This window comes from Hypanus sabinus, chromosome 4, assembly GCF_030144855.1.
Source record: "Hypanus sabinus isolate sHypSab1 chromosome 4, sHypSab1.hap1, whole genome shotgun sequence".
Classification (NCBI taxonomy): Eukaryota; Metazoa; Chordata; class Chondrichthyes; order Myliobatiformes; family Dasyatidae; genus Hypanus; species Hypanus sabinus.
The window spans coordinates 92,984,349-93,006,441 of record NC_082709.1 but is presented as its reverse complement, the minus strand read 5'-3'; the positions used below and the strand labels follow the sequence as shown (position 1 = coordinate 93,006,441).

Here is a 22,093-nt window from a genome sequence, read left to right as displayed (position 1 = left end):
TCTGCTCCTATGTCTAATGGTCTTGTATTTCTGATAGACATCTTAGCTGGCATGGATGATTTGAGCTGAAAGGCCTATTTCTGTGCTGTATAACTCTAAGACTCTAAAGGACACAAATTGTGGCCATGGACCATATGGAAAAACTCACCTAAAAAGCCATTGTAAGCAGCTCACCCATTGAATTGTAAACAAACTCTTTATTAATAATGTCTCTAGTGTGTATACTATTATCTGCCTTCCTCTGGCCTCAATCACTGCCACTAGTTAATTTGTGGTTATGTCAATAAGTTTAATAATGTACAATTACACTTGAATCTTGAAAAAATTGGAAGGTGCCTGATAGCTTTTTTCCCCAGCATGAACATTCCTGGCTTGTTTCTCCCCTTGTAACTTGTTTTTGTCACTTCAGCTCATTTAGAGTAGTTAGATTTTAGGCTGATCACCTCTTCCCTTGAAGTAAAGAAGCGCAGTTTATTACTAATGAAAGGCTGTAGAGATGAGCTTTACCCATTGCTTACATTATCTGAAATTCTAAACTGTATTTTAACTCTTGTTTTCTTTCAGTGTTACTTGTTAGCATGCTACAGTGGACAGAGGAATTTGAAATCATTCCTGATGTTTGGCGTCATTTGTCTCTGTAACCTCTATCTGCATGAACATCGTAATATTTGGCAGATTCTGTTTCATGTGGCAGTGGCTGCATTTTCAACTCTGCAGACATGGATGAGACAACCACAAGGAAAGGCCCCCGACTACAATGTCTGAGTGTCGGAGTACGGAGAATAGTTCCGTGTAAAGCACAGAATGACCTGGGGTATAGAGCCTGAAGTGAAAGATTCATGTCCATTATGGGCCAAATGATGAAACTTATTTGACTTCCTTGGAAACACTGTGGCACAATGCTGACACTCGAAGCTACTAATCAAGGTTGTGAAGATGAATTCCTGCAGTTAGGTCCTTATTGCTGCAATGTATGGGGTACTTATTTGGGCACTAGACATGAGGCTGGAAAATCCCTTGTTAGTGTTCTATTTGGATTCAATTAATATGAGATTGTTTGTCAAATTTTTGTTTAAAGTTTATTTCTCTTTGGTTCAAAAGGCAACTATTTGTATTTTGTATCACATACTATTTCTATCACATACAGTGAAATCACAAGGCTCTGCTTTTATGTTCAACTTCAGAGACTTGACCACTTAATTTGAATTGACACTCCCAATACAGGACTGAGGAGATACTGTACTACCTAAGATGCGCTGCTCAATTGAGTGTTCACATGAGATTCATGTCACCATCTGGATGGAAATTGAAATTCTCCTCCTATTTCTCGTTAGTATTTACATTTCATCAAGTACTTTTTAACCATAAAATACTTTACTTGGTCATTTATTATGCAGAAATTTGCTCTGTTTCCTGCATTACAATAGCAGCTGCATTTTTTTACCCCAAAGTATTTAATTGGTTTTCAAACTTTCAAGCAGCCTGCAATTACAAAGTATAAAAACAGGAACTGCTGGACAGTTCAGTAATTCAGGTTCAAGTTCAAGTTTATTTATTGTCATCTGCCTATACATAACAACGTTCCTCTAGACCACAGTACACCCACAATACATAAATCATACACAGCACATAAACCAAAATATTATACCATAAATAAGTTAATAAAATATAGTTCAAAATGAATGTAGTGAAGTGCAACACAGGTAAACAGTACAGAAAACAGATCAAACACGAGGAAATCTGTGGTCCTGATGAAGGGTCTCGGCCCGAAATGTCGATAGTGCTTCTCCCCATAGATGCTGCCTGGCCTGCTGCGTTCCACCAGCATTTTGTGTGTGTTGCAGAAAACGGATCTAGTGAAGAGAGCATGGTGGTGCCAGGGTATTCATAAATCTTGCAACCAGAGGGAAGAAAATGTTACCCAGTCTAGAAGTGCTGGACTTGATGCAGAAGGGGAGAGTTGCTTCTGTGTTCTTTGAACACAGAACGATACAGCACAGTAACAGGAAATTCAGCCTACAATGTTCTGCCAAACCAGCTAAAAAGCAAGTCAGAAGCACTGATACACTAATCCCTCCTACCTACATCATGTCCATATCCCTCCATCTTCCAAACATCCATGTGCCTATCCAAACGTGTCTTAAAAGCCTCTAATGTATTTGCCTCTACCACCATACCAGGCAGTGCATTCCAGGCATCCATCACTCTGAGTAAAAAAACTTGCCCCTCACATCTCCCTTGAACCTACACCCTCTCACCTTCAATGCAACCCTGGGAAACAAATACTCTCTGTCCACTCTATCTATGCCTCTCATAATCTTGTAAACCTCTATCAGATCTCCCTTCAGTCTCTGGTGCTTGAGAGAAAACAACCCAAGTTTATCCAGCCTCTTATGATAGCACATGCTCTCTAAACCAGACAACATCCTGGTAAACCTCTCTGCACCCTCTCCAAAGACTCAACATTCTTTCTACAGTGGGACAATCAGAACTGTACACAATACTCCATCATGTGTGGCCGCACCAGAGTTTTATAAAGTTCCAACATAACCACCTGACTTTTGAACTCAGTGCCTTGACTAATAAAAGCAAGCATTCCATAAGCTTTCTCAACCACCTTATCCACCTGTGTAGCCACAGTCAAGGAGCTATGAAGTTGGATCCCGAGATCTTCTCTGCTGAGCAACATCATTAAAGATCTTGCCCTTAACTGTGTCCTTGCATTTGCCCTAACAAGGTGCAACACCTCACACTTATCTGTCTTGGATTCCATCTACCATTTCTCAGTCTGTATCTGCAATGGTCTGTGTCATGCTGTATTATTTGCCAGTCTTCTACACTATCCACAACTCCACCAATCTTGGTATCATCCCCAGATTTACTAACCCACCATCTATATTTTCGTCCAGTTCACTTAAATACATCACAAACAGCAGAGGTCCCAGCACAGACCCCTTTGGAACTCCACAAATTTCAGACCCCAGCTCAAATAAATCCCTTCAACCATTATTCTGTCTTCCATGCACAAGTCACGTGCCGGTGATAATAAACCTGATTCTGACAGCCAAGTCACCAGAGACCCTATGCATATTAATCTTGGAGAGGATACTGATAATGATGAAAGGCCCAGCAATCTCTTTGCGTATCTCCTTCAATAACCTGGGCTATAGTTTGATCTGAAACATTAACTATTTCTACCAATGCTGCCTTTTGTGCTGAATGTTTCCAGTATATTTTTACTTCTATTTCAGATTTCCTGCATTTAGTTTTTACAGTTTTCATTTTAATCTGCCTATTTCCATCCACCTGCACCCAGACAATGGCCCTTCATACCCCTTCCATACAAGTACTCTCTTAAATGTAACATTTAACAAGCTTCTCTTAAATGTCAAAATCAAAACCACATCCACCTCTTGCGCTGGCAGCATGTTCTATGCTTTCACCACCTTCTGAATGAAGATGTTCCTCCTTATGTTCCCCCTTAAACATTTCACCCTTAACCCATGACCTCTAGTTCTAGTCTCACTCAATCTCATTGGGAAAAGCCTGCTTGTATTTACCCTATTTACACCCCTCATCTCTTAAATTTTCCTAAGATATTACTTTCTCATTTAAAATTTTCTCCCCTTCCTCTTTTCTCCCAAATCCCAAATTGAACTGTTGCTAGCCATAAAAGAAATCACGGGAAGAACTTAGCAGGTCAGACAACATCCATGGAAGCAGAGGGGTGGTTAATGCTTTGCATCTCAACGGTTGCCACTTTTGCATTTTGCAACAAAAATGCAGAAAAGCTGCAAATATTTAGCAATTATGCAGTATCTATGGAGAGAAAATTTGTATTAATGTTCAAAACGCTAATTTTAATTGAGGTTCAGGTTCTTTTCCATAGATGCTGCCTGGCGTGAGATTTCTAGCATCAATCTTCATTTCAGATTTTCCAGCATTTGCAGTGTTTTGGGCCTTTACTAACTAACTATAAAGGAAGCTGAATACAAGTCTTTACTGTGCCTCATCGATAATATTTAAAACTGACACAGTAGGGATTAGTTGTTTTGTAACTATGCCTGTGCCTGGGAATTCCAATTTGTGAGAGAATGCAAGAGTGAATTTTCTTGCTTCCAGGCCATACTTCAGTGTCACACTGCTGCCTTTTGGGATCTGAATGTTTTCCTATTTAGGTTTCCATAATTGAGTATTTATTTTATGAGAATTGTAACATGCTAATATCTATATACATTCATGTGACTGTGTTACAACATTTTGTAGGAAATTGGTAAGAAATAAAATACGTAATGCATATATTTAGAGAATTGAGCAAGCCCACATGGTTTCCACCAATACAAAATATGATGTGTAGACTGCATTTGTCGAGGGAATAATTTATCTTCTAAACTGGCACTGATGATCTGTACACTACTTTATCCTCCGCTGGCTCCAGGCTTTCAATCGCCGGTTCTTTGACTTTCTCACGTCCTGCAAAGATCACCCGTCTACAGACCACAGAACCTGCTAACTCCAACATCGGTAGGCCTGGATGTCTCCAGGCTGTGATCTCTGCTGTTGATCTCAACGGTGCTAACAATCCAGAGCAAATTCAAAACCTAGAGTCCCTCGCCATCAATGCAGGTTCCAACGACCTCCGACATCTCCAAAGTGCCAACTGTGCAACCTCTAACTCCGACTCCAGCCTTGACCTCCAGGCCGGATCTTCATGCACTGTTGCTGAAACCCCCATGTCCTCGGAGACGCCACCTTCTTCCCACCCCTCTTTTCCCTGAACACCCCAATCCTCTGACCTTCCTCTCTCCAAGGCAGAATGTTCTGTCCTCAGTAAGGGCCTCACCTTTATCAGCCATTCCCTCTGACCTTCCCCTCTCCGAGGTAGAACATTCTGTCCTCAGTAAGGGCCTCACCTTTGTCAACCTTCCCCTCTCCGAGTCAGAATGTTCTGTCCTCAGTAAGGGCCTCACCTTTACCAGCCATTCCCTCCGACCTGCCCCTCTCCGAGGTAGAACATTCTGTCCTCAGTAAGGGCCTCACTTTTATCAGCCATTCCCTCTGACTTTACCCTCTCCAAAGCAGAATATTCTGTCCTCAGTAAGGGCCTCATCTTTGTCCCCCTGCGTCCACACCTCAGTTTCATACCTACAGTGACGGTGAGTCTTCTTCTGCCGCCTCCGTCTCTGAGCCTATTTCTTTGGCAAGGACTCCCCACCCAGCAACTATGACCCCTTCTCCCGTCTTCTACCCTCCTCTTCCTGGACACCCTACCCTGGTCTTCTGCCCGTTCTGGACCTTTTCCTTGCCAACTGCAGATGGGACATTAACCATCTAGACTTTAACACCCCTCTCTCCTATTCCAACCTCACTCCTTCTGAATGCTCGGCTCTTCACTCTGCACTGATTCTAACCTCACCATCAAACCCTCAGGTAAGGGGGGTGCTGTAATAGTGTGGTGTACTGACCTCTACCTTGCCAAGGCCCAGCGCCAACTCTCAGACACCTCTTTACTCCTCAAACAGGACCCTACTAAGGAACACCAGGCCATTGTCTCTCAAACCATCACCAACCTTATTGACTCTGGGGATCTCCCATCCATTGCCATCAACCTGATAGTTCCCTCACCCTGCACCTCTCGTTTCAACCTCCTACCCAAGGTCCACGATCCCACTTGTCCAGGTAGACCCACTGTGTCAGCTTGTTCCTGCCCCACTGAACTCATATCAGCATACCTTGACGCTGCTTTATCCTCCCTAGTTCAGTCCCTTCCTACCTACATCCATGACACTTCACACACTCTGGATCTTTTCAATGATTTCAGGCCCCCTGGCCCCCTTCACCTTATTTTTACTATGGATGTCCATGAACAACCCTCACTCCTTCATAACCCTCCACTTTTCTATCACCCAGATGCCTATCTAAGAGTTTCTTTAAAGCCCATAATATATCTGCCTTTGCCACCACCCCTGGCAGGGCATTCTATGCGCCCATCACTCTCTGTGTCAAAAAAAACTCTTGATAACTACTTTACTGTACTTTCTTCCAATCACTTTAAAATCACAACTCTTGAACTCAATCCCCAACTAATGAAGGCCAACACACTATAATGCCTTCTTAACCACCTTATCAAATTCTGTAATTTCTTCTCATCTGTGTCATGAATGGTTGACCCTTTACTTTAAGACTGTAACCCCTGGCTCTTGATCATCACCATCCACTCCCCATTGCGCCTTGGGTGGCATCAATTTGGCATCTACTCTCAAGAGCCCAGAAAGAAAACTGGTAGGTTTCAGCAAGATCACCCTCCATACTTTTAAACTGAGCTTAACTACTCTAATATTTCCTCAAAGAACAGACCCACCATCATAGTAATTAGTCTGGTCTACCTGTTGCAAGCACCTAAAGTCATTGAGTGAATCTATTGCCTCGATAGGCATTTGGGCATGCTCACTGTTTTATGCAAGTAGACTGTCAGAAACTTGTACAGAGAAATGAGCCCATTGATCAAATATTGTACATTTAGTCCAAAGAAAAATTCAATGAAGAGTAATGTAGCTGATTCCAATGAACAAAGGTTTTGGACTTTATGGACAGTAGCTGAAGATAGCAGGGCAGTTAGATAAGCTATTAAGAAGACATACAAAGTATTTCATTTACTGGCCAAAGCTTATGTTAGTATTGTACTGTATTACGACCAGCAAAGTCACAGTTTGTTTACCTTCTGTTGGTCTGGTCACTAGTATGTTATTGCCCAAGCCAGAACACAGAGGAGATTCATAGGATTGGAAAACAGTAGTAATGAGGTTCAGAATCAGGTTTACTATAACTGATTTCTATGGTTTTGTGGAGGCAGTACAGTGCAAGACATTAAAATGGCTATTAGTTACAAAAATAAATAAATGGTCCAAGTTAGGCTCATGGACTGTTCAAAAATCTGATGGTAGATGAGAAGAAATTGTTCTTAAATATTGAGTCCAGATCATCAGGCTCCTGTATCATCTCCATCTATGATGGTCATGTGAAGAGGGCATATCTCAGATGGTGATGGTCTTTACTGATAAATGTCACCTCTTGAAGATGTACATGATGGTGGGGGGGAGGGGTTGTGCCGTGATGGAACAGGCTGTGTGTTCTGTGCAGTGGAGCCTCCATACTAAGCTGTAAAGCAAACAATCAGAGAATATTTGTAGAAATGTGCAACCTCCCCTTCCTGAAGTCCACAATTCCTTGGTCCTGCTGATGTTGAGTGCAAGGACATTGTTGCAACACCACTCAACCAGCTGATCTATCTCACTCCTGCATGCTTCCTTAACACCATCTAAGATTCTGGTGTCATTGGCAAATTTATAAATGGTGTTTGAGCAGTGAGTAGCCACACAGTCATGAGTGCAGAGAGAGTATTGCAGTATGTATCCCTGAGGAGCACCTGTGTTGATTGTCAGCAAGGATAAGATACTACTACTAATCCACACTGACTGTGGTCTCCTGATGAGGAGGTCAAGGATCTAATTACAGAGGCCATGTTTGAATGTTGTTAATTGGTACTTGGGAATTGATGGTATTGAACACTGAGCTTCAATCAACTTTACTAATGTCTACATGCTCCAAGGCTGATTGGAAATCCAATGAGATTGTGTCTGCTGTAGACAGTGTAGTAGGCAAATTGCAGCAAGTTCAGGTCTTTGCTTAGGCAGGAGTTAATTCTAGCCATAATCAACCTCCCAAACCGTTTCATCACAGTAGACTTGAGTGCTACCATGCTATAGTAATTGAAGCATCTTCGCCTGCTCTCAAAGCTGATTGATGTCCCTTTGAAGCAGATGGAAGCTTTGCACTGTGGCAGTGAGAGGTTAAAGATGTCCATGAACTCTCTGCCCATTTGCTCAGCTCAGGTTTTCAGTGCCCTGCTAGAGTACATCACTGGGGCCTAATGCCTTGAGAAGGTTCACCTTTTGAAAGATGTTCCAATGTCAGCCTCTAAAACAGAGAGCGCAGGATTACCAGATGCTGCATAGATTCTCCTTTTCAAAGCATATGTAAAAGGTGTTGAGCTCACTGGGGAGTGAAACATCACAGCTATCTACACTGTTATGTTTCACCATATAGGAAGTAATAGCATGCAAACAGCTGTCCTGCATCCAGTTGTGTCTCTAACTTCACACAGAATTGCTTTTTCACTCTCGTGATGGCTCTCCATAGAGCATCCATGAAACTTGAGAGGAGATTTAATTGCATATAAACGCTATGGGGAAGCCCTGGTAAGATAAACGTGGAGGATTTATTTAGACATAGAAGCACGGTTAGACCATTCACCCTTTGAGTCTGCTTTGCTATTTCCCAAAGCTGAGACAGAAGTAAATAGAGGACATAAGCTTAATTTCCACGGTTCAGTAAGCTTGCTTCCGCACAGGGATGATGATTGAAGAAAGCAGTGAGCTAAGGTTTGGTGGTAGTAGAAGGTAACTCGTAAATAGAATGGATCAAGCAGATAACAATATATTTTTGTCGATAAGGACATTATGTTGCAATAGGAGGTTAAGTATACTAGCACCAAATTAAGATAAAGATTAAAGAATAGCTTTGTTACAAGTATATCACAACATAAAGTCATAAAGAAATATGTCATTTGCATCAAATAAAATCAGCAAGGATTGTGCTGGGCAGCCCACAATTGTTGTCATATTTCCATTGCTAACACAGCACACCCACAGACTCACTAATCCTAAAGTGTACATCTTTGGAATGTGGGAGGAAAGGAGAATGCACCAACTGCTTACAGACAGCAACGGGAATTGAAGCTCAATCTTACAGCCAGCACTGTCAAGCCTTGTGCTGACCACTCTGCTACTGTGGTGCCCCCTGGTGCCCAGTTTTATGTATTACAGTTAGACATGGATTAAATGCTCCATGACTCGAGTAGGGCATTGAGAGAGGCAGACGGAGCTGTTACTCTTGATTCTATTCCAGAGAAACTTTGCCATCTCATTCAATGGACTCAACATGGCCAGTTCAGTGGTAGTGGGTAATCACTGATATTTGCGTACAAAGTAATATACAGATTTCTATCATTATGTTCTATAAGTTGGTTGAGCCTGACCTTTGTCTTGATGGACGGAAAGCCCTTGCCCTGATGCAAAATTCCCAGTCTGTTTCTAAATTAGTTTTTTGTATATTCGCTGACAATATTAATTTCTGCCCGTTTTGAAGTGCATCTGAAACATGACAAATGCTGACAGAAGCAACTCTGGACCAGCCGATGTAGAATAAACTATTGATCTGTTCAATGGACCAGAATCAATGGCTTGCAAACTTAACACATGACTGATGAAGATTAAATCAGTAATGTAGGCAAAGCATTTTAACTCTAAGAAAGTAAGTAAAAGCAGCAGTTAAGCCATTTGATCTATTGTCCCTATTATATCTCAATTGATCTTCTACTTGCGCTAGCATAACATTCCTAGACAGAAAATGTTAGAAATATTCAGCAGGTTGAGCAGTGTCTTTGCAGAAAGAAACAAACATAGTATTTCAGGCTGTTGTCCTATTGACAGAACTAAGCAAAATTAAAAAACAGGCATGGTTTAAGTTGCAAAGGTGGGGGGGGGGGAGAAACTGCAGAGAACAAAGAGCGGCAAGGGACTGAGAGAGAGGGAGTCATAGTTAATCATACTGCACAGAGAAAGGTCCTTTGGCCCAACTCATCCATGCACGTCCAATTGTCCCAGGTTTGGCCCATATCCTGCTAAGTCTTTCCTATCTACTTACTTGTCTAAATGTCTCTTAAACATTGTAATTGTACCTGTCTCTACCACTTCTTCTGGTAGCTTGGTCCATTTACCTACCACCCTCTGTAAGGACAAAAACTGCATCTCAGGTCCCCTTTTAATTTTTCTCCTTTGTCTTCTTTCACCTTGAATCTATATCCTCCAGTTTTAAACTCCTTCACTCTGGCAGGGAGAGGAAGACTGACCATCCATCTTATCTGTTCCTCCCATGATTTTATAAACCTCGGTAAGTTTATCCCTCAGTCTCCACACACCTAATTGTCCAGCCCAGGCCCTCCATTCCAAATATATGTTTATCCTCATGAATCTTTTCTGAACTCTTTCCAACTTAATGACATCCTTCTTATACCCAGGAAACCAGAACAGTGCAGTGTGGTCTCTCCAATACCTTATACACTTGTGAAGAGAGCTGAAACTAATTCATTGCAAATGATCTGGCTAAAGGAGACGAACACAGAGGAAAGAGAATGAAAAGCAATGAGTTACAAAGCACTTGCTAAATGCAAATAAAAGGACTATGTTGCAAGAGAAAATCAGGTCAGACAGCATCTGTCGAAGGAAATGGACAACGTTAATGTAGGTTGATGACCTTTCATCAGAACTGACCTATTCTGCTGAAATATTGATTATGTGAAGTTGTGGAATTCACCCATAAATTCAGCCTTATCTATAAATGGGAAGTCCCTGGGGAGTGTTTCAAATAGGAAGACATAGTACACCACAAATGGGTATAAGTACATAGTTCCCATAAAGTGGTGACGCCAGTAGACAAGGTGGCGAAGAAGACATTTGGCATCCTTGTTTTTGTTGTCAAGGTTTTGAGTATAATCTGAAGTCTTACCCAGAAGATTAAGGTGCATGGGACCCACAGTAACTTAGCTATTTGGATTCAGAAATGGTTTGTCTACAGAAGATTTAATAGGACTTTTTCTGGCTGGATGTCTGTGTCTGGTGGTGTTCTACAGGGATCCATCCTGGGACTTCAAATGTTTCTGATACATAAATGAGCTGGATGAAAACGTGGATGCATAGTTTGGGCGGTAGATGTTATCTACATGGATTTTAGTAAAACCTTTGATAATGGCCCCTCTCGGCAAGATTGTTAGGTTGTATGGGGTTTGGGGAACTAGTGGGGGGGTTTCAGAACTGGCTCAATGTTAGGAAGCAGAGAATGATGGCCGAAGGTTAATTTTCCAATTGGCAGTCTACGATGAGTGTAATGTTGGGACCTCTGTTATTTATTATTTATGTAAATGATTTGGATATGAATGTACATGGCATGGTTAGCAAGTTTGCTAATGATACTAAATGAGGGGGTTCTGTTGATAGTGAAATAGGTTACAATAAGTTATGAAGAGTTCCTCAGCAGTTAGGAAGATGGGCTGAGGAAGGGCAGCATTAGATTTCAACTTAGGTAAGTGTGAGGTGATGCATTTTTCGACAGTCCAGCCTGTACAGTCAATGACTGGGCATTAATGAGTGTTGAGGAACAGAGATACCTGGGAATATTTGTGCCTAAAGTGGCTGCACAAATAGTTAAGGTGATAAAAAGGTGTTTAGCATGCTGGCTTTCATAAGTCGGGGCATTGAGTTTAGGAGTAGGGACATTACATTCCAGTTATATAAACATAGAAACATAGAAAACCTACAGCATAATACAGGCCCTTTGGCCCATAAGTCATTGGTGAAGCCACACTTCAAGTATTGGGTACAGTTTTCGTCACCCTGTTTAAAGGAAAGACACTGTCAAGCTGGAGATGTTACGCAAGAGATTTATGAGGATGCTACCTGGACTAGAGGAGAGGCAGGTCATGCTAGATTTTTATTCCCTGGAGTGCAGGAGAACCTCAGAAGTTTAGGAATGCGGATGTAAGTAAGATGGGCCATCATAGTCTTTCCCCAGGGTTGAGAATTCCAAAAATAGAGAGCATTAATGAGAAAGGAGCAGTTTAAAAGAGACCTGAGAGGTACTTCTTTGCACGGACAGTACTGAGTACCTGGAATGAGCTGCCAGAGGAAGTGGTTGTGACAGGTACAACTGCAACATTTAAGAAGCATTTGTATAGGTACATTAAGAGTTATGGTCAGACTGCATCCAACTGGGAACTAACAGGGAGGTGCTGTGGTTGGCATGAACTAATCAGCTGAGGACATGTTTCCTTGCTGTATTACTACTCCATGATTCTACAAGGTCAAATAAAAATAGAATGCAAAATGAAGTGTTACAGTTATGGGAAAAAGTGCAGTGCAGGGAGCCTGTGGTATGTATTTTCAGCCTTTTGTATCTCCTGTCCAATAGGAAGGGGCAAAGAGCGAATGTCAAGGTAGGGTGAGGTCTTTGATAATGTTGACCTCTTTATCAAAGCCAGATAAAGTGTGGTGAGACCACAAGTGGAGGATTATGTGCATTTCTGGTATCCCACCATAGGAAAGATGTCATTAAGCTGGAAGAAGTTCCTAAGGGTTCTACCAGGACTGGAAGACTTGAGGCTGAATAAGCCAGGACTTTTTTACCTGGTGTGCAGAAGGGTGACTTTATACAATCAGGGCTATAAGGAACTGGTATAGTGCAGTCTAAATCTGGGGGCATAGATTTAAGGTGAGTGGGGAAAGATTTCAAAGTGGTCTTAGAGGAATCTTTATTAGTTTATGGATAAATGGAACAAGCTGCTAGAGGAAGTTGTAAAAATTAGCAACTTTAAAATTCTATTTACACAGGTACATGAATAGAAAATGTTTAGAAGGATATGCGTTAAATACAGACAGATGGGACTAGCTCAGGCAGGTACCTCAGTTGACATGGACAAGTGAGAAAGGTTTGATTTTATTCTGTGTAACTTTGATTCTATATCCCTTCATTCTTGTGGTGAACTACATATACCTGTCTAGACACACCCTCCCCCCACCCCACTGACTGCTCCTGTGGCTCCTCCCAAGGACCTCGATATAAAGGCCATTGGAGGCACAGCCCTGGCCTCAGTCTCCAGGATGTTGTGTGGTGGTCACTTGCTGCTTGTTCTTTCTTCCAGCCAATAAAAGCCTATATCTCGCCTCATGTCTCCGAGAGTTATTGATGGTGCATCAATTCTATCAATATTCTTAAAATCCTTGTCTTAAAATACTCTGTAACTGAGACTACAAAGCCCTCTTGACTGGAGAGATCAAAGGATTCACCACCATCTGAGTGAAGAATTTCATCTCATTTCTATCCTGAATCCTTTATTTTGAGATTGTTACCCTGGCTTCAGATGCTCCATCTAGGAGAAACTTCATCCCCGTACATGAAGTCACACAAAAGATTTGTGTGTTCAGTGACGTTCTTGAAAGCATAGGTCTAGTCTGCTTTATCTTTTCCTGAGGCCCAACCTCCATCTTATGAATCAATCTGATGAGCATGTGTTGCTCTTTATCGCACTATATCCTTGCTGTGATAGGACCACAGCGGACAACAATTCCACGACACCCTACACATGCAGCAACTGTGGCAGAGCCTGCCATTCCAGGATTGGCCTCAATAGCCACAGTCAATACTGCTCGACAAACCAGTGACTACCAGAGGCCCAATACCCATAGTCGACCACGACCAATGGAGGCTACACCCTGATAGGACCCCTGACATGATATTCCATTTGGGGTCTCACCAGGCTGCAATGCAATTATAGTAAGACTTCTTTACTTCTGTAGTCAAACTCTCTTGCATGCTGTTTGTCTTCCAAACTGTTTGCTGCACCTGCACGTTAATATTCAATGGAAAGACACTTATAACCAGATCTTTACAATCACAAAGCCCTTGTGGCAGGGTGGGGCTGGTGTGGATCTCACTGAAACCTATCGAATATTGATAGGCCTAGGCACAGGGGACGTGGAGAGGATGTTTCACACAGGGGGTGAGTGTGGGACCAGAGAGCACAGGCTCAGAATACAAAGATGAACTTGTCAACCTCTGCTTTAACTATACCCAGTAACTTGGCTTCCAGACACCTGTGGCAATGAATTCCACAGATTCACAAAGCTCTGGCTAAAGAAATTCCTCCTCATCTCTGAGCTGAAGGGACATTCTTGTATTCCAAAGCTGTGCCATCTGATCTTAGACGTTCCCCCTATAGGAAATATCCTCTCCTCATCCACTCTATCTAGGCCTGGAGTTCCTAACCTGGGTCAGTGGACTCCTTGCTTAATGGTATTGGTTCATGGCATTAAAAGGTTACAAACCCCTGATCTAGGCTATTCAATATCTGATAGGTTTCAATGAGATCCCCCCGCCACCTTTTCTTCCCAGCATCGTTCTTATGAACCTCTTCTGGACCCTCTCCAATGCTAGCACATCCTTTCTTAGATAAGGGGCCCAAAATTGCTCACAGTACTCCTAAGTGCAGTCTGACCAATGACTTAATTAGCCCAAGGCAGTGGTGTCATCTGCAAATTTGTAGATGGTTAGAGCAGAGTCCGGCCGCACAAACATGAGTGCACAGGGAGAAGGAGGATGAGGACACAGACTTTTATGGTTCCAGTATTGAGAATAATCCTGGCAGATATTTCCTGCCTATTGTCAGTCAGAAAGTCAAGAATCCAGTTGCAAAGGGAGGTGCTGAGTCTCAAGTCTAGGGGTTTGAAAGATGTATTTGCTTGGAATCAGAGTATTGAGAGTGGTGCTGTAGTCAGTAAACAATAGTTCAACATTGGTATGTGTGTTGTCCAGATGCTCCACAGTGGAGGGCCAGTGCGATGATGAACACTGTAGACCTGTTTTGGTAGTAGATAAATTATGTAATATAGTTTTACTGCGATTTGTATTACGTATTTGGAGTACAATAAATGAGTTGTTACAATTTTTCTTAAATATAAAATTTCACATTGGTGGCCCCCATGCTCCAGGATGATTCCAGAATTATTGAACATGTTGGCCAACACAGTCACTTTGAAACAGCCAGAGTTTGGGGAGAAAAATGCGGCTGCTTGGTTTGTACAAGCTGAGGCCCAACTCGCATTGCAAAAGATCACTGCAGACTACACAAAATTCTGCTTTGTGGTAGTTTCGCTCAGCAATTCTATGGCTGTGAGAGTGGTGAGTTTACTAGAACTGAAAATGATAAATACCAATGACTGCAAACTCACCTTTTACAAACGTTTGGTCTGTCGGAGTCTGAGCATGCCAAACTGTTGCTCTCCACGATGCCAAGCCATCGGAGCTAATGGACCACAGGCTGTTTCTCCTGGGAAATCACCATCCTTCTTTTATTTTTGCACATGGGACCTTGTCCTTGCTAAAGTGGCTAGATCTCTGCTCAGTTCAGATTTCCTGTGTGCCCAAGAACTATTAGTCAATCTTAAGAACTGCCAGCTTGTGGGTCCCCCTGCTCCCCAGCAAGTTCCCCACAACGACTCTGTCAAGCACATGCACCACCTCATGTGAGTTTACTCGACTGCTGGGCAAACTCCCAAACCCCTTCAAGCCCACATTCTCCACTACAGTCACAAAACATGGAGTCAAGCACCACATTTCCACAACTGGCCCGCCAGTCCACACCCACATGCGTAGACTGGGCCCAGAAAAGCTGGCAACCATGAAGGCTGAGCTTGCCAACATAGAAAGACTTGGTATTGTACAACAGTTGAATAATTCCTGGGCTTTGCCCTCCATATGGTCCCTAAGTTCAATGATGGTTGCCACTCATGTGGTGATTACTGATGCCTTAACAAGGCCACCACCGTTATCTGATCCAACATATCCAGGACTTTTTGACACGTTTAGCTGGAAAATTAATTTTTTCCAAAGTTGATCTAGTTTGGGGCTACCATCAGGTGCCAGTATGCTCAGAGGACATTCCCAAAACAGCTGTGATAACCCTGTTTGAGTTTCTGCACATGTCATTCAGGCTGAAAAATGCAGCACAGACAGGTGATAAGCTTCATATTAAAAAACATTTTTTTTACTTGGATGACATACTTGTCACCAGTGCATCCAAACACGAACACGTATCTCATCTCCACACACACTTCAAACATTTAAGCCAACATGGGTTGATTATTAACCCTGCTAAGTGCTGTTGTGTGTTGTCAACCGTGACTTTGTGGCATTGCATCTCCACAGAGAAGTGAAACTTCTCCAATCAAAAGTAGCCACTATTATGAATTCCCACTGCCCCACTCTACTAAAAAAACACAGAAGGTTTTAGTTATAGTGAATTTCTATCACCCCTTCATTCCGCAAGCTGCTGAACTTGTGCTGTATAGTGTGTTTAAAGGCAATAACCTAATCACGTACTTGACTGGTCAGCAGACATGACCAGGGCATTTGATGACACCAAGCAAACTCTTTCCAATGCCACCCTACTGGCACACCCATTCCCCAGTGCACCTATAGCTGTTACTACTGACACTTCAGACTATGCTGTGGGTGCTGTGCACGAACAGTTGGACAGAGGCGTGTGACAGCCGCTCACCGTCTTCAGCCAGTGCTCCGTCCCCCAAAAGGAAATTCAGCACGTTTGACCATGAGCTTCTTGGCCTTTGTCTGGCTGTCTGCCATTTCTATTGTCTTCTAGAGGGTTGACATTTCACAGCATTCATTAACCACAAACCCCTCATGCACACAATGTCCAAAATATCAGGTCTGGATGGCAGTAATGCCACCTGACCTACTTATCAAATTTCACAACTGACACAACCCATATCAAAGGGAAGAATAATGCCCTAACTGATTGCCTCTTACGGCCAGCCATTGAGGCCATACACATCGGGATTGACTATGATGGTAGGGCAGCCAACCAAGTTACTGACCCAGAGGTCCAGGCTCACCGAACAGCAGTCACAGGCCTCCAGTTGACTGACATTAAGTTTGAGGAAGCGGTGTTTCTCTCCTGTGTGATAACCTCAATCAGTTGTTCTCATAAACTGGTGATGGACTGCTTTTGACTCCATACATCTGGGCTGGAAGGCCTCACAGAAAATGGTTGCACTAAAGTTTGTGTGGCATGGCTTTAGAAAGGACATCCGTGATTGGACTGCAGCCTGTGTGGAGTGCCAGTGAGCAAAAATTAACTGTCATGTTCAGGCACCACTGGCACTTTTGATGTCTCTGAGCGAGAGTTTGACCATGTCAATGTGGACCTTGTTGGTCCTCTTCCCGCCTCCCCAAGGTTTCATGGACTCTGGACTGGACCACCAGGTGGCCAGAGGTTGTCCCTCTAGCATTGATGATGACCACAGATGTGGCTCGGGCATTCACCAGCACCTGGGTTGCTCAGTTTGACCGCAGTCCCTCGTTCATATCAGACCTCTGGGCTCCAATGGCCCAGAACCTCAGCGTTAGGGTACATCACACCACAGCATATCACCCACAGTCCAATGGCCTATGCGAGCCGTTTCACTGCTCATTAAAGGCTGCTCTGAGGGACTCCCTCACCGATGAGCGTTGGCATGATCGTCTCCCATGGGTCCTGCTCAGAGCCGCTCCAAAAGAGGACCTGCAGTTGTCCGTGGCTGAGTTGGTATACAGCCATTATGAGTGTCAGATGATTTTATTCCTGACAGCACAACCACCTAATCGGCCTTTCAACAGTGTTCCACCCTCAGTAAATTCAATTCCTTTGCACCTATTCCTATCTCCCATCATGGCGTACAGCACTCATGGGTTCCTGTTGACCCACATTCTGCCTCATTCATTTTTGTCTGCTATGATGCAAGCCAACATCCCCTTAGGCCCCCTTACAACAGCCCATTCTATGTTTTGGAATGGGGAGAAAAGGTTTTTATCATAGATAATAGGGGTAGATCATCTTAAGCTAGCCCTCCAAGGTTTGGAGGGTTCCACTACCATGTCCCTGGCATCATGACCTGACATGACCACGCCAGAGGCAACTGCTGTTATTCCACACATGGAACATAGAACCTGAGTCAGGCAGCTCACCCAAGCTCCAGACAGGCTCAGAATGCCAGTTGTGGTGAATTCTGGGGGTGGGGGTTCTGTGTAGGGTAACGTAATTGGTGGAAACATGCTTAATTCACAGCCACCAATATTGGGTTGGAGTTCACTTTAAGAGGCTGGTCTGATGTGATGACATAGAGTACTTTTACTGCTCTTTATGTTCAGTGTTTGGAACACAAAGAATGAGATGTTAGTTTTTCTTAACCATAGAGGCCTCATGGTATTTTTCTTTTGCAAATACCAAAAGGAGACTCAATAGTTAGGGGGATGGACAAGAGATTCTGTGACCATGAAAGACAAAAAATGTGTGTTGCTTCCCAGGTGTTAGGGTCAAGGATATCTTGGAATGGTTCCAGAATATTCTGAAGAGGGGGGAGAGCAGCCACAGGGCGTGGTGCACTTTGACAGCAATGACATAGAGGGGGAAGAGGTCCTGTGCAGTGAGAATGGGGAGTTAGGGAAGAGGCTGCAGAGCAGGATCTCCAAGGCAGTAATCTCCAAATTACTCTCAGTGCCACATGCTAGGCAGAGCAGGGATAGGATAGTAGTACAGATGAATGAGTGGCTGAGGGAGTGGTGCACAGTGCAGGGTTTCAGATGTCTGGATCATTGGCATCTCTTCTGTGGGAGGTATCACCTGTATAAATGTAAGGGGTTTCTTCTTTTATGTTACTGCTAAGGCTAATAAAATGGCTTCTTTGTTATATTAACTGTTGAGAAAGTGCTTCTCTCTCATAGCTTGTTTGGGTTATAATTACTGATAACGAGAATTGTATTTATTTGCTAACCAATTGGGATAGAGGTTATCCTTTCTTGTGTGTCTGTAAGCTATTGTTTTTGCGGACTTTGATGAGACGATGCGATGGGGATAGAGAGAGGAGACATGATGCTGTAAGCTGGACGATGGAACGGACCCCGAGCGGGAGTCCAAGGCCCAGGGTTTTTGGTGAGGAGAGGAGACAAGGACAGACTCGTGTGGAGCTTCTGGTTGACCACCGTGGTTGGTCTCAGGTGGCAGGTCAAGGAGGCTGGAAGGGATCGAATGGTGGCAAGAAGACTTCATTAACTGAGCTCCAACAGTTGTGCATGAAGTGGTTGAACTTTGATATGTTTGGCACCTGTTACTTTTCCTTTTATGTTGTATCTCTATTAAGTACATAGTTTCAGTGAGATCTATAAAGTGTTATCATTTAATCGCATATGGTGTGTTATTGCCTGTTATTTGGCGAGGTGGGGACATCACACAGCATCTACACAAGCTGATTACCCAGTTTGGTGGGGCCGAAGGCTGCTCCCCCTAGACGGAAGCGAGCTGAGTGAGCCTGAGGCTTACCGGGGTCTACATAAAAAGTACGGGTTACACCTGAACAGGAGCGAGACCAATATCCTTGTGGGCAGGTTTGTGAGGGCTAATGGGGAGGGGTTAAACTAATTTGGCAGAGTGATAGGAACTGGAGTGATAGACTTACAGATGGGGCAGTTGGTATAAAGGTTCAAAGTTTCATTTTATTATCAAAGTATGTATGCAGAATACAACTCTTGAGATTCGTCTTCTCCAGATAAAATACAGAAAAACAATGGAAATCTTTGGGGAAAAAAAGACAGCCCCCCAACATGGAAAAGAAAAAAATAAAAATTCACAGAACCCAAATCTCCAGCCCCTCTCTTACACAAAACTAAGATCGCCCACCCAGAAAATGGCAGCTAGAACATCAAGCCCCAAACCCCCAACCCCCTTCCTCGCAATAAGTAATATATCACCCACAAGAAAAAAACAATGACAATAACATCAAACACCGTGCCCCACCCTTTCACACACAAATAACTTACAGATCCCCCAAACACAGCAAGAACATCAGAGCCCAAATCTCCAAACTATCCCTAACAGAAAAACAAAACATATCGCCCACAAGGACATTAAACCCCCAACCCGCCAAATGGCAACAAGAAAAAAGACTGAAGAAGTCCAATATAAACTACAGTCCACACCAAAAATCAAGTAAATCTCAGAGTTTTGAAATCACCTCAGCATCAAGGAGAGTGATCACTGGATCTCAGTCCTTCCGTGGAGAGAGATGGCTGACCCACAGCCTCCCGACTGCTGACTCACAGCCTCCGTGGAGAGCAACCACCGTCCCACAGCCTGCTCTGCATTCCTGTCTATGTTTCAATCTTCCTCGACACTTTGATTGACGAATAATGGAGTTGATCATCTTTGGTCTTCTCTTTGAGGCAGCTCATGTTTGCAGTCCTCTCTGGGAATTTTCTTGGGGACAGCAGAGCCACTAGATCATTCAATTGAACTCCAAACTGAAAGTCACTGGCTCCAACAGTTTCTGAAACACAATTAAGATGAAAAGAATAAGTATGAGATGTAGAAAAAGTGAAATAATTGACCTTCTGGAAATTGTCACCCATTGTTGGTGTGCCATCTTGCACACAAGCACATGGGTGCAGTGTGGATTGAGACCGTGAGGAAGGACAGGCAGATGATAAGACAATCAGTGGGATGAGTTGAAGTGTAATATGAGAGCAAAATTGAAAAAGGTGTTGAATACAGGATTGAATGTGTAGCTGAACTGAATTGAAACTGTATTTGTCTCTTGTGCCAGGTGACCCTGAGGCTCTAAACCCTCTGGTCTGGTGTGTTACTAGCATTGCAGAATGGATGACTTTGAATTTCTTTCAACTAACTTAGGAAAGAACAAATTCTGGTCATTGGTAATAATAATTAAGTGTGAATATTAAAAATAAACTTGATCTTTTAGCCTTACAAATCACATATTAACCATATTACTAGACTGTTCTTTCACTTAAGGAACATTGCAAGAGTTCAATTTCTTATAACATCTCAAGATGCAGAAAAATCAATACACACTTTTGTTTTTAACCAATCTGACTACTGTAATGCACTTTTCAGGACAGCCTATGAAAGATATAAATCAGCTGCAGCTTGTTCAAAATGCAACAGCAAGAATTTTAACAAAAAAAAGAAAAATCTGAGCACATTTCACCAGTTTTTTGGCATCACACTGGCTGCCTGTGTCCTTTCAGATCAATTGAAAAATACTGTTAATTGTGTATAAGGCACTGAATGACCTAGCTCCTCAAAGGTTTCAAAGGTACATTTAATGTCAGAGAAATGTAAACAATATACATCCTGAAATTCTTTTTCTTCGCAACCATCCACGAAAACAGAGGAGTGCACCAAAGAATGAATGACAATTACGTTAGAACCCTAAAGCCACCACCAATTCCCCCCCTCACGCGTAAGCAACGATCCCCCCTCCCCAGCCAACAAACTAAGCATCAGCACTCCCCACCAAGCACACAAGCGTGCAGCAAAGCATCGATAAAGACGTAGGCTTACAGTATCCCAAAGACCACCCAATAATTTGACATACCACAGGCTCTCTCTCTCTCTCACTAATAAGGGGAAAAGAGATGACTTCGTTTCTCAGCTCCTCCGTATATTTTGGAGTGTCTATCCCCTTACATCCCTAATCATAATCTTAGATTCATGAATTCTGGTTTGCTTTATGTTTCCAGAGCCAAGCATATAAGAACTGGAGATTCAGCCTTTTGCTCTTTCGTACCAAAAATCTGGAATACTCTACCAACTGAAATACATCAGGCTAGTACTGTGGAATGTTTCAAAATACTTCTGAAAACCTACTTTTTTAATTTGGACTACTTATACGATTACTTAATGCCTGTTGATATTGATTACATTTATATAATTTGGTATGTTTAATTACATTTTATTCTACATAATATTTGTCTTATGATTTTTAATTTTGTCTCAAATTTTTATGACTATATTGATTTATCTTTACAATTGATGTAAAGCCCTTTGAGCCTGCATATTAATGTATGAAAGGTGCTATATAAATAAAGTTATGATTATTATTGTTGTATTATTGCTGTGTTTTTATTTTTTCTCAGCTCAAGCTGGTAAAACTTGAGGTACAGGCACTAATTTCTCAATTCTCAATTTCCCAAGCACTCTCATTTCTCAATTGCTAGGAATTTTTGGACTATTCTGATGGTGTTTAGTATTGCGATTTTCTGGAGATTTATATAAATACTGGTGTATAGCCCTAATTGTTTAATGCAATTATGCAGTGATACTATTCGGATAATAGTATGGGGTGATACTATTGAGACAATGTATACACTGTTCATGTTCCATAGTCGTTCAATTTCCTCTTCACATATTTCTGGTGTTTTCCTCTTACTGATTTCTGTATGTTATGTGTTTTGGGAATGGTTTTTCTATTAAGTAAGTTGTTCTTGCTTGTTTATCCTGTAATATTATATTTGAACGGTTATGGATTGTCTTCTGTAATAACGGATCGGTCATAATAAAATTTGTCGGACT

At 42.5% G+C, this 22,093-nt stretch overlaps 1 protein-coding gene across 7 annotated transcripts in view; it reads left to right on the top strand.

Annotated features, from left to right (window-relative positions):
• The window catches only part of sec22a (SEC22 homolog A, vesicle trafficking protein), a 145,132-nt gene extending 123,039 nt beyond the window's left edge, over positions 1-22,093 (top strand). For 4 of the 7 annotated variants that reach the window (XM_059967671.1, XM_059967670.1, XM_059967668.1 and 1 more), the window contains one exon: positions 565-4,343. In XM_059967671.1, the coding sequence (XP_059823654.1) occupies positions 565-765 (201 nt within the window). In that variant the 3' untranslated portion in view covers positions 766-4,343. Of the gene's footprint in view, positions 1-564; positions 4,345-21,261 lie in introns of those variants that run through there. The other 3 variants (XR_009511710.1, XM_059967672.1, XM_059967673.1) reach the window with 3 other exon arrangements.